Source organism: Crinia signifera, chromosome 5 (assembly GCF_055691185.1).
Source record: "Crinia signifera chromosome 5, ASM5569118v1, whole genome shotgun sequence".
NCBI lineage: Eukaryota > Metazoa > Chordata > Amphibia > Anura > Myobatrachidae > Crinia > Crinia signifera.
The window spans coordinates 166,317,247-166,330,293 of NC_139221.1; the positions used below are offsets into that span (position 1 = coordinate 166,317,247).

General features: G+C 41.1%; 1 protein-coding gene across 6 annotated transcripts in view; it reads right to left on the minus strand.

Moving 5' to 3' along the window:
* TRIO (trio Rho guanine nucleotide exchange factor) overlaps positions 1 to 13,047 on the minus strand; it is a 270,904-nt gene that overhangs the window by 232,890 nt on the left and 24,967 nt on the right. For all 6 annotated transcript variants that reach the window (XR_014474954.1, XM_083188252.1, XM_083188251.1 and 3 more), the window contains exon 2: positions 11,225 to 11,299. Coding sequence is in view for 5 of the 6 variants with exons in the window: in XM_083188252.1 (XP_083044378.1) it covers positions 11,225 to 11,299 (75 nt within the window). In the remaining variant the exon portion in view is untranslated. The remainder of the gene's footprint in view (positions 1 to 11,224; positions 11,300 to 13,047) is intronic.

The window sequence follows — 13,047 nt, forward strand, 5'->3', positions numbered from 1 at the left end:
ATGCACCATTTTAGTTGCCCTTCTTTGTACACTCTCCAATGTATTTATATCCTTCTGAAGATATGGTCTCCAGAACTGGACACAGTATTCCAGATGAGGTCGTACCAATGACCTATAAAGTGGCATTATTACGTCTTTTTTTCTGCTACTGATTCCTCTCCCTATGCAACCAAGCATCTGACTAGCCTTCCTCATTGCTTTGTTACATTGCCTCCCTGCCTTTAAGTCACTTGAAATAGTGACTCCTAGATCTCTTTCCTCCTCAGTAGTTTCCATTATAGTACCCTTGATACTATATTGAGCCTTTGGGTTTTTGAGTCCCAAGTGCATAATTTTGCATTTTTTAGCATTAAACTGTAGTTGCCATTCTCTTGACCAATTCTCAAGTTTACTTAGATCATCAGTCATTTGATTTACCCCTCCTGGTGTGTCTACTCTGTTGCATATCTTTGTATCATCTGCAAAAAGGCATACTTTCCCTTCAATACCATTTGCAATGTCACTAACAAAGATATTAAAGAGCACTGGTCCAAGTACAGATCCCTGGGGTACTCCACTGGTAACATGTCCCTCCATAGAATGCACTCCATTTACGACAACTGTCTGTTTCCTATCCTGCAACCAGGTTCTTATCCATTTAATTGTTTTATAATCCAATCCCACACTTTCAAGTTTATTTAGCAGCCTGCGATGTGGGACAGTGTCAAATGCCTTACTAAAGTCTAGATATGCCACATCTACAGCCCCCCCTTCATCTAGTATTTTGGTCACGGAGTCAAAAAAGTCAATGAGACTTGTTTGGCATGATCTCCCTGCAGTAAAACCATGCTGTTTTGGATCCTGTAAGTTGTTTAATTTAAGATATTCCACTATTCTTTCTTTTAATAGTGTTTCCATTATTTTCCCTACTACTGATGTAAGGCTCACTGGTCTGTAGTTACTTGCTTCTTCTTTGCTTCCGCTTTTGTGCAGTGGAACTACATTTGCTTTTCTCCAGTCCTCTGGAACTGCACCTGTATCTAGTGACTGATTGAATAAATCTGTTAATGGCGCTACCAACACATCTTTTAGTTCTTTTAGTATCCTTGGATGCACTCCGTCTGGCCCCATTGATTTATCCACTTTCAGTCTTGAAAGTTCTGTTAGGACTTTCTCCCTAGTAAATGTACCTCCATCTACCTTATTTTTATGAATGTCCTTGCAACTTAACTGTGGTCCCTTCCCTTCTCCTTCTATAGTGAATACAGAGCAAAAGTAATTATTTAGATGATCTGCAATTGCCTTGTCTCCCTCCACCAAATTCTCAGTGTCTGTCCGCAGTCTTATTATTCCTCCATTTGATTTTCTCCTTTCATTTATATACTTAAAAAAAGTTTTGTTTCCTTTATCTACCGACTGAGCCATTTTCTCCTCAGCTTGTGCCTTGGCACGCCTGATCACTTTCTTAGCCTCTTTGCGTCTGGCAAGATACACTTCTTTGTCATTATTATTTTGAGTCTGCTTGTATGTCCTAAAGGCCATCTTTTTTGCTTTTACACTAGTTGATACCTCTTTTGTAAACCACACTGGCTTCCTTTTCCTGGTACTTTTCTTAACCCTTTTGATACAAAGGTCCGTTGCCTTTAGTATTGCACTTTTTAATTTTCTCCACCTCTCCTGCACTCCTTTCAAGTTCGTCCAATCCGCTAATGAGTCGCTTAAACATCTCCCCATTTTTGCAAAGTCAGCCTTCCTAAAATCCAACACCTTAGTTTTTGTGTGACTGGAGTTGGACCCTGCCTTGATACTAAACCATACTGCTTGATGATCACTGGATCCCAGGTTCTCACCCACATATATGTCTGATATTCTGTCACCATTTGTGAGTATTAAATCTAATATTGAGTCTTTGCGAGTAGGCTCCCTCACCAATTGCTTGAGAGAGGCTCCCTGTAGGGAATTTAGAAATTTGCCACTTGTAGATGATCTTGCAAAAGACTCCTCCCAATTCACATCAGGTAGATTAAAGTCTCCCATGATTATGACTTCCCCCTTTAAAGCCATTTTAGTGACATCAAGCAATAGGCTCCTGTCCAAATCCTGCCCCTGGCCTGGTGGCCTATAGATGACCCCAGTACGAATAATGTCCTTCTCCCCCATTTCTATGGTCACCCAAAGGGCCTCAGTTTTTTCTTCAATGTTTTGTATTAAAGTAGCATTTATGCTTTTCTTTACATACATTGCTACCCCTCCTCCGATTCTTCCCATTCTGTCCTTCCTAAATAAATTGTATCCTGGTATAGCTACGTCCCAGCCATGGTTCTCATTCCACCATGTCTCTGTGATAGCCACAATGTCTAGGTCATCCCTTGTCATTATTGCGATTAGATCAGGAATTTTGTCTCCTAGGCTTCTAGCGTTTGCACACATAGTTTTAAAAATTTTGCCTGTGCCTCTGTTATTCCTAGCCATGTTCATACAGTACAAAAACAAAATCTAAAGTTGAAATTACCTGTTTGATGATGTTGTTCAATGTCTGTTTTTATTTTTTTTACTGTTCAGAAAAGCTGCAGGTCACTAATTCTAAGAATATAGTGAGTCTGTTCAGGTCAGGCTACACCTGAACACTAATGGCCAAATGGTCAAAGGAGATAATTTGCACTGTGAAGGAGATAATTTGCACTGTGTTTGAGTAGACATCAGGCAGAATGCAACACTAAACTATACTTCACTGAACAACTTCACCAAACAAGTAATAACAATTACAAACAATTCATTAAATCAGAACTTTTCAAATCATACAAGAGTTTGCATAACACAGAAATAAAGAGAGCATATTGGAGATGAATTACATACTCTTGAGGTATCAATGCAGTCCATGTGTGTTTTTGTTGATTTGGAGTAGTTTGCCTTCAGTTTTCCTTCGGTGTAACGCAGGTATAACGCTCGTAGTTATGACTCTGTTTTCCCACTTTAAAACGGTCCACTTCAATACAGGGCCACAGCTAAACTATGGCCACAGCCTATCCGGCCACAGCCGTATGCAATGAGAACTAATATACTCTAACAATGCCTTCTTCCCAATTTCCAATAATTGGAAGAATCTACACCCTCAGTCCCCACCCCCTGCTATACAGAGCAATAAAAGTGGCTTACAAAAACAGTTCTGGCATTCCAGGACACTAGATCTCTTTTAGAATAAAAAATACATGCCTCACTACACACAGGCAAGGTACTGTTGTTATTTACACAGATCAGATATTTGGTTGAATTTACCTATAAGACAATCCCACACACAAGGGATGCAATGTTCTGCAGTGAAGACACTTGCTTGCAAATGTACCCAATAGAGTTCAAAAGCATGTGGATGTTACAGCAGAGAGAGATAGTCTGCACGTATGCCTGTGACAAAGTTGAATTTACCTATAAGACAATCCCACACACAAGGGATGCAATGTTCTGCAGTGAAGACACTTGCTTGCAAATGTACCCAATAGAGTTCAAAAGCATGTGGATGTTACAGCAGAGAGAGATAGTCTGCACGTATGCCTGTGACAAAGTTGAATTTACCTATAAGACAATCCCACACACAAGGGATGCAATGTTCTGCAGTGAAGACACTTGCTTGCAAATGTAGCCAATAGAGTTCAAAAGCATGTACAGGTTGAGTATCCCGTATCCGAATATCCGTTATCCGAATTATTCCGAAAACCATACTTTCCAGAAAGTGGAAAAAAAAATTGTTTAGCTAAAAACTCACTGGGGACATTTGTAACAGCACTACTGAGGACATGATATGTAACTGGCACTATATATGTACAAGAAAATGATTGCTTGGCATTCAAATTCAATATCTGAGATAGTACACAAATTTTGTTTCATGTTTTGAAACCTTGTTTTTTGAACAAATAAAATATATTTGTGTGTATTTTATGTGTTTATACAGCATAAATGCAAGATACTTCAAAATACATCATTGAAATATAAACCCCTTACCGACACAGCCTGTTTTTGCCTTCCTGACAGAGCCCTTTTTTTCAAATCTGACATGTATCACTTAAGTGGGGATAACTTTTTTTTGCTTTTACTTATCCCAGTGATTTTGAGATTGTTTTCTCGTGACACATTGTACTTCAAGTTAGTGGTAAATTTTGGTCAATACAGTCTGTGTTTTTCTGTGAAAAATACCAAAATGTCGTAAAAAAATTGAAAATTTTGCAATTTGCAAAATGTTAACCTTTCTGCTTGTGAGACAAATAATCATACCACTCAAAATAGTTAATAACTAACATAGACCATATGTCTACTTTATGTTTCCATCATTATTTCAACCTCCTTTTAATTTTTTTGGACACTAGGAGGCTTAAAATATGAATAGCAAATTCTCAAATTTTCAAGAAAATTTCAAACACTGATTTTTTTAGGGACCAGTTCAGTTCTGATGTGACTTTGAGGGACTTGTATGTGAGACACCCCCATAAATGATGCCATTTCAAAAACTGCACCCCTCACAGTATTCAAAACCGCATTTTGGAAGTTTGTTAACCCTTTAGGTGTTTCACAGGAATTAAAACAAAGTGTAGGTGAAATTTGAAAATTTCATTTTTTTTGCAGATTTTCAATTTTAATACATTTTTCTAAAGGAACACAGTAGATTTTACTAGAGAAATGTGACTAAAAATTGATTCCCCCAATTCTTTTGTTTTCATAAATATCCTATATGTGGCCCTAGTGTGCACGTTGACCAAACCACAGGCTTCATAATAGAAGGAGCACCTACTTGATTTTGGAGCCTCCTTTTTATGAGATGATTTTTTAGGCACCATGTAGGTTTCTAGGCACCATAAGATGCTAAAAGTTAGGAACCCCCCCACAAGTGACCCCATTTTGCAAACTACACCCCTCAGGGAATTCATCTAGGGGTATAGTGTACATTTCAAACACCCAGGGGTTTCACCAATTGTGGTACAACTGGGCTGTGAAAATGAAAAATTACATTTTTTACACAAAAATGCAGTTCTGGCTCAAAATTTTTCATTTTCACAAGGAATGAAGGAGACAAAGCACCCCAAAATCTGTGCCCCAATTCCTCCCGAGTACGGCAATGCCTCATATGTGACCAAAAAATACCATTTGGGTGCATGGCAGGACTCAGAAGGGAAGGAGTGATATTTGGATTTTGCAGCACACATTCTGGTGGAATGAATGGTGGGTGCTATGTCGCATTAGCAAGACCCCCGAAGCACCAATACAGTGGAACCCCCCCACAAGTGACCCCATTTTGCAAACTACACCCCTCAGGGAATTCATCTAGGGGTATAGTGTACATTTTAAACCCCCAGGGGTTTCACCAATTTTGGTACAACTGGGCAGTGAAAATGAAAAATTACATTTCTTTACACAAAAATGCAGTTCTGGCTCAAAATTTTTCATTTTCACAAGGAATGAAGGAGACAAAGCACCCCAAAATCTGTGCCCTAATTTCTCCCGAGTACGGCAATGCCTCATATGTGACCAAAAAATACCATTTGGGTGCATGGCAGGACTCAGAAGGGAAGGAGTGATATTTGGATTTTGCCGCACAGATTCTGGTGGAATGAATGGTGGGTGCTATGTCGCATTAGCAAGACCCCCGAAGCACGGTGAAATGATGAACCTAATAATCCATAGATGTGTGGTATATTTTAAAGCACTCCCTCATACATAGGCCGGGTTTGTCGGGGCAAGTTTCACAGTGGAAAATAGTTTGCTTTCGTATTCCCTTTTTATAGCAAACTTTGCACCTTTTTTGTGTCCTGACCTTTTTTCCAGTGGAGGGGATTTCGTTAGGAAAATGCTGCCCTGATACAATACGGGGGGCAGTACTAGAAGTACTGGGGCCAGTACTAGAAGTACTGGGGCCCTCTGCCTGCTGGTTCCCAAATATTAGGCCATTTATGACTTCCTCTTGAAAGTGCATAAATGTCCCCGTCTGGCTGGTAGAACGGAATAGTACGTAAGCGTTATACAGTGCCATCTGGATGATATACACGGCCAGCTTCTTATACCAGATTTTTGTTTTCCGCAGGGCACGGTACGGCTTCAGTACCTGATCTGAAAGATCCACTCCGCCCATGTACTTATTGTAATCAAGGATACAAATAGGTTTTGAGGTGTGGGTACTGGTACCTCGTACAGGGACGGAGGTGGTACTGTCTCCGTGAATTGTTGTCAGTATAAGGACATCCCTCTTCTCCTTATATTTGACCAACAACATATTTTCGGTGCATATTCCCCTGCTTTCACCCTTTCTCAGTAATTGGGCAACGTGCGTTTTTGGGAGGCCTCTTTGGTTCTTGCGCACAGTACCGCAAGCTGCTGTACCTCTTGAACCAAGGGCCTTAAACAGGGGGATGCTGGTGTAAAAGTTATCCACATAGAGGTGATAACCCTTATCCAGGAAGGGGTGCACTAAATCCCAGACAATCTTTCCACTAACACCTACGAGGGAGGGGGGGCATTCTGGCGGTTCAATTCTTGTGTCCTTCCCTTCATATACCCTAAACCTGTGGGTGTACCCTGAGGTACTTTCGCACAGCTTATACATTTTTATGCCATACCTTGCCCTCTTATTGGGAAGGTACTGGCGGAATTTAACCCTTCCTTTAAAATGTATAAGTGACTCGTCTACACAAATGAATTTTTGGGGGATGTACATCTCAGCAAATTTGGCGCTGAAATGATCAATGACCGGCCTGACTTTAAATAGCCGGTCAAAGGTGGGATCATCTCTGGGTGGGCACTGTGCATTATCGTTGTAATGCAAAAATTTAAGGATCGTCTCAAAACGAGTCCGGGTCATGGCCATACGATGAAGTGGGGTGCTGTACAGAACATCTGTACTCCAATATTGCCTAATTTCTGGCTTTTTAACTATGCCCATATGTAACACCAGACCCCAAAACGTCATCATCTCTACTGCATCTACAGGGGTCCACCTAGCAAATGATGACGTGGGGTTTTGGGCAATAAACTGCTGGGCATATAAATTACTTTGGTCCACCATTAAATTTATAAAATCATCAGAGAAAAAGACTTTGAAAAAGTCAATTTCTTTGAGGCCTGTACTATCAAATTGGATTCCTTGGTTGGCCAAAAACTCAGGAACCTGGGGCTCAAAATTGTCTGGTGGTGGGGTCCATACGAGATCAATCATTGGGGGGGGGGGTCTCAGCTGCTCTACGGGGGCGTCTTTGAGGGGGTCCCTCATCACTAGAGGAGGAAGAGGAGCTTAAGACAAATGCCAATTCATCGCTTACTTCACTGGCTGTGTCAGTGTCAGAGGCAAGAAGGGCATATGCCTCCTCCGCTGAAAACAGTCTTTGCGATGATTGGGACATTTTTATTATTTTTAAGTGTAGTGTATAGTGTAGGGGGGGTACAAACTTTATTTCAACACGGGGGGTATGTAGTGTGTATGTAGTGCTTTAACACGTGTAAGTTAAAAGAAAAAAAAAAAAAGCTCCTGCGCCAAAAATTGAGCACAGATGTTGGTCAGTAACGTCCGTCACTGATCAGCGGGCACAGGACACCCACAAAAGCACCGTGGGTGTAAAAACAATTTAACCCCACAGCACTCTCCAAAAAAATAAAATAAAAAAAAACTGCTGATGAGGCAAAGGACACAGAAATTTGATAAAAAAAAAAAATATTAGATCAACCCTGTGCCAAAAATGCTGATCAGTGATGTACGTCACTGATCAGCACTCAGCGGGCACAGGACACCCACAAAAGCACCGTGGGTGTAAAAACAATTTAACCCCACAGCACTCTCCAAAAAAAAAAAAATAAAAAAAAAAACTGCTGATGAGGCAAAGGCAACAGAAATTTGATCAAAAAAAAAAATATTAGATCAACCCTGTGCCAAAAATGCTGATCAGTGATGTACGTCACTGATCAGCACTCAGCGGGCACAGGACACCCACAAAAGCACCGTGGGTGTAAAAACAATTTAACCCCACAGCACTCTCCAAAAAAAAAACCTGCTGATCAGTGATGCAACACTGATTAGCAGTGAGGGGCAGCAGGCACACAACTGTGGGTGCAACCTGACAGGGTATATATAAAAAAAAAAAAAAACCTGCACCCCAAAAAAGGTGCTGATCAGTTAGTTTATACTAATCAGCACAAAAGGGGGGCAGCAGGGGGCAGCAGAAACAAAATTATATCACACAATTTCTGACACAATGACGCTGCTGCAGCAGCAGCAGCAACACTCGCACCAGGAAGTCACAGGAGCTGGCAGCACGGATGCCACCAACGCTGATCAGGTCAGTATAGGGCACAGATGGGCACGGAGACCGCTCTGCACGCTGTTCCTGACCGGAATGGCGGCTGCAGAGCTGTCTCCGGTATTTTCTATGTGGTGTAATGGCTGTGATTGGTCCGTCGTTCCGACGGACCAATCACAGCCTTTTGGGGGCAGGTGGGGTGAGGTGGGGTGACACCAGTGTCACCCTTACACCCGGTGGTGATTGGTGCTGTACTTAACAGCACCAATCACCACCGATCCCTGTGTCACCGGCAAACGTTATTCGCCGGTACACAGAAAACGCTGTAATTGGCTGTTCACATTGAACAGCCAATCACAGTGATCGCCGATGGGCGGGGGCATCGCTGCCCCCCCTGGGCAATGAGGGAAGATGTCTGCTGTCAGGGACAGCAGACATCGTCCCTCTGTCACCGCGTCTATAGACGCGGTGACAGTTGAATGGCATGACGTACATTTATGCCATGTGTCGGGAAGTACATCCTGACCATGACGTAAATATACGTCAAATGTCGGGAAGGGGTTAAAATATTCCAAAATACGGAATAATCCGTTATCCAAAATTCTCCTGGTCCCGAGCATTTTGGATACGGGATACTCAACCTGTATTTCTTTTTAAATTAGTTTGGTACTTGTGTAGTTTCACGGCGGCACTTCCCTGCGGATCGCATCATATGCAAATATCTCATGCCATTTGCATACGATTCGATATTCAATGCTATTTAGCACACCGCAACTATCCACGTCACCCCCTAAGCCTGGCGAGCCCCGCGAGGGGAAGCGGTACGCGTCCTTGCGACCTGTTCATACCCCCACTATCCACGTCAGCGTAGAATTGATTGAGCCTGAAGCGAGGGGATACTGAAAATGATCCCGAAGCGTGGCGAGCGGACACTGTTTACTGGACGTGTATTCCGCGTCCGCTCGCCACGCTTCAGGCTCGGTGGCTCGCCACACTTTATAACATCAACTCCACGCCGACATGGATAGTGGGGGTATGAACAGGTCGGGAGGACACGTACTGCGCTCGCCACGCTTTGGGCTGACGTGGATAGTGGGGGGTGCGATTTGCATACGATCCGCTGGGAAGTGCCGCCGTGAAACTACACAAGTACCATTAGTTCCATATAAACCTTGGTAATAACTATCTCCACGATAATACGGCATTCCATGAAAACCTCCAGTTTATTATTTTAGTAGTTTACTCAATATTATAATAAATGATCATGCTTTAGGATTGTGAATTTAAATGTCGCATAATGAACCAAAGACTTCACATTTGTTTTGTTGTGTCACTATTCAGATTTGTACTAGTAAGGGCAGGGCTTTTTGTATGCATATACAAACTGTATATCTAGATTACATTTACATATATAAATAAGTACTGTAATAAAATCCAAGATTGTTTTTCAAATATTCTTAAACAAAACCCAAGAAATTATATATAAATTTTCTTTAAAAAATATATATATATATATTCTAGACAGTATTATAAACTTTTACCCTCAAAAGAAATGAAGAAAATCTAATTAAAATCAACCTGCCAAAGGTTGTCTTAAAATTAGCATGGGTCTTTAGCTCACACAGACTACAAATTGGGAAAGGTTGTGACTTGAAGCTGGGGATCCCCTGAGTTGGTGTGGCCTGGCTGCATAAGGGCATCGCTATTGAACATTTTAGTTTAGCACTTAACGGTTACATTGGTAAAATATATTTATCTAATTTATGTCTTACACGTAATACACTATAAGGTGGTTTACATGCAATCGCAATTGCATGAAAAGTGCCCAAATTGCATGTGACTGACAGCAGGTCCAATGCAATACACGGTTCCGTGTACATTGCACTGGAGCCTACAAGTCACACCGGTTGCAGAAGCAATCTACTAGACTCTGATGGGATTTCATGCTATATATTGCATGCAAAAGGATGGCATGCAGTATGTCGCATGTGACTCTCCCCACTGGCAATTCAAGAGCATTTCGAAGGCTATTTCTCCGAGGGGAGATGTCGCCTAGTGTATGCCCAGCTTAATACTCCCTAACAAATATTTCAAGTTTGTTTTTTAAACACTTTCTGACACTATAGGCCATTGATTCCCAAACTGTACGCTGTGGCTTGGAAGATTTGCACGGGTGCCCTGGATTGGTAGTCCAGGACCAATTCAAAATTATTTATGACCAATGTAATAGGCACATTATAGACATACAGAAGTGATTCCTGCCCATTACCAAATAACTGACACTAGAAATTAGATATTTTTTTCTGATTGAATCAATGAGAATGAGGGGCCATGAGAAATATTCAGGGGTGACACGATTCAAAAAACGTTTGGGAGCCACTGCTCTAGCCTCTAGTGTTCTGCCTTGTGATGGCTGAGCTTGGTGGGGTTCTGCACCCGAGAATTAAATCTTAGTGTTAGGGACTCACCTGAGACACTGGTTGGTGGGCTGGTATTATTTGGGCAAAAAGTATACTAAGAACCTCAATGTTGCTCTATGTTAGTTTGCAGAGTTAATAATAATTGTAATCAATTCCAATGTTCTCTCTTAACTACTCAAAAATCTATACTGTATATATTGTTAAATATAAGCTTTAGAAAAAGTTGCAATGCAGTCCTAAAATGTTACCTAAAAAAAAAGGTGAATTTGTCTACTTCTGTATGGTCTTCCCTCTTGCCAGTCACCACTTCCAGGACTATAAGCTAAATGCACTGAATGTAGTGCATTATAAGTAAAAGTTTACTTTGTTTTAGTAACTTACAAAGAGAAAGGGTATAACATTATTGTAGCAGTACAAACTGTGCTTCTATAAGATTAACGTACATACACTATTGCTTATATTTCACATCTATTCACTGCAGATTAATGTATCTGAAAGTTCATTTTTGCTTCAAATACTTATAAAACAAAAAGGGAAAAAAGATACAGTACTTACCAGATAAATATGCAACTTTTTCCTTTAAAATAGGCAATACCTCCACAGCTTTCAAACTGTCATTTCGTTGGGGTCCTAAAAAAAAAGAAGAACAAACAAAACAATAAAATAATTATTTGGAGGTTTTTTTTTTATCAGAAAACCAAGTTAAATGACCTGATTGGGGGTGTAATACATCTCAAAAGCGGGTTGTAAATGAAGGCAACCATTAACAGAATGGCTAGAATACTAACTGTGCAGTTCAGTTTAACTCAATAATGGTATCACCAATTCAACCCAGATTTAGGAAAATAAAAGCATGTTACCACTCTTAAACCCCGTACACACGGATAGATAGATAGCTCGCGATGAGCGATATATATCACTCAGTGTCCTGTTTGCATCAGCGACCAGAGATGGTCGCTGATGAAAAAGAAACTGAGTGGAAATCAGCTGGTCATAGGAGCATGTTCCTGCGACCAGCGATCACTATGGGGGAGAAAACGGGAGCGCGCACCCGGCGATATATCGCCGGTGCACATTCCCACCATGGGCAATATGGTCATTCAGCGACCATATTGCCCGCGGTATTACACAAAATCGCCCCCGTGTGTACACAGCCTTAAAATGAAACCTGGTACCTTGCTTAACGGCACTTTGCCAGCATTTGCACAGTGCTCAGTTGTATGGTATATAATCCATGTCATCTAGAAAATGTGAAAGAATAGCCTGACATCTCCCAAGAGCTGACTAATTAGGTCAGTTGATAGGGCAAACCATTTCCCTGCATTAAGCATGCCCACACAACATATTTTAAAAAATTCCTTTCCTGCACTTTGTTTCATGTAGGCAAATCCCCTCTCAAACCCCCATGTAATTAATTATCTTTCCCACAAATGTGAACACCTTCACAACTCATTAAAAGCAACTATCTCCTGTACACGTCTTTGGCATATCATAGCATAAAGCAAAAGAATCTTTAAACTGAAACAGGTTTGCTTATTCTTCAAAAATATTCGAAAATCAAAGACAGATTGGTTGGTATGGTTAGATAATATAATAAATAACTGGACTGCAGTGATATTTCAAACTAGACATTCTGCCTATTTAAATGCAGCATGGCATAATTGTGTGCACCACAACTAGAGTAAAGGAGGGCATCATTTGAAGATATAAGAAATAAATTGATAGACATGCACATTAAAAGGTAAAGGCTAGAAGACCATGTCCAAGCCGATTGATATTCCTGTGACTTGAAGAGAAACTGGTGATGTTGATCACAAATTGGGACATATAGGTATGCATCCTTCATATCTAGTGATAGCGTGAATAATTGAACAGACGGATTCCATCTTGAATTTCCGGTAAAAGATGAATTAGTTCAAGTTTAGAATGGGCTGAACAGAGCCGCCTGGCTTCGGCACAACAAAAAGACTGGAATAGAAACCTATTTCACGCTGATCTTCTGGAACCCGGTATAACTACACCTGCTTGCAACAGTATGTCTATAGCTGCTAGAAAGATGATTTCTTTGTCCGGTTAGGCTGGATGAGCGGTCGCAAAGAACCACTATGTTCCACCACCACCAATATTCCGGATCCAATTGTTGCAAGTCTGTATCCACTGAGTTGGTCTTTTGTTATCCATTGCCACTGCACAAAATCCCCCCCCCCCCTAATCCCCACATTTGTTTAAGGTCAATCCATGTACAAAATTAACATGACCGATAGAAATCAGACATACATCAACAAATGGAGCAAACATCGGCACGAACATTTTACCTCTACCTCTGATTCAGGCCCTATATTCTCACGGCAACAAGTTGAACATTAAGTAGTCTGGCT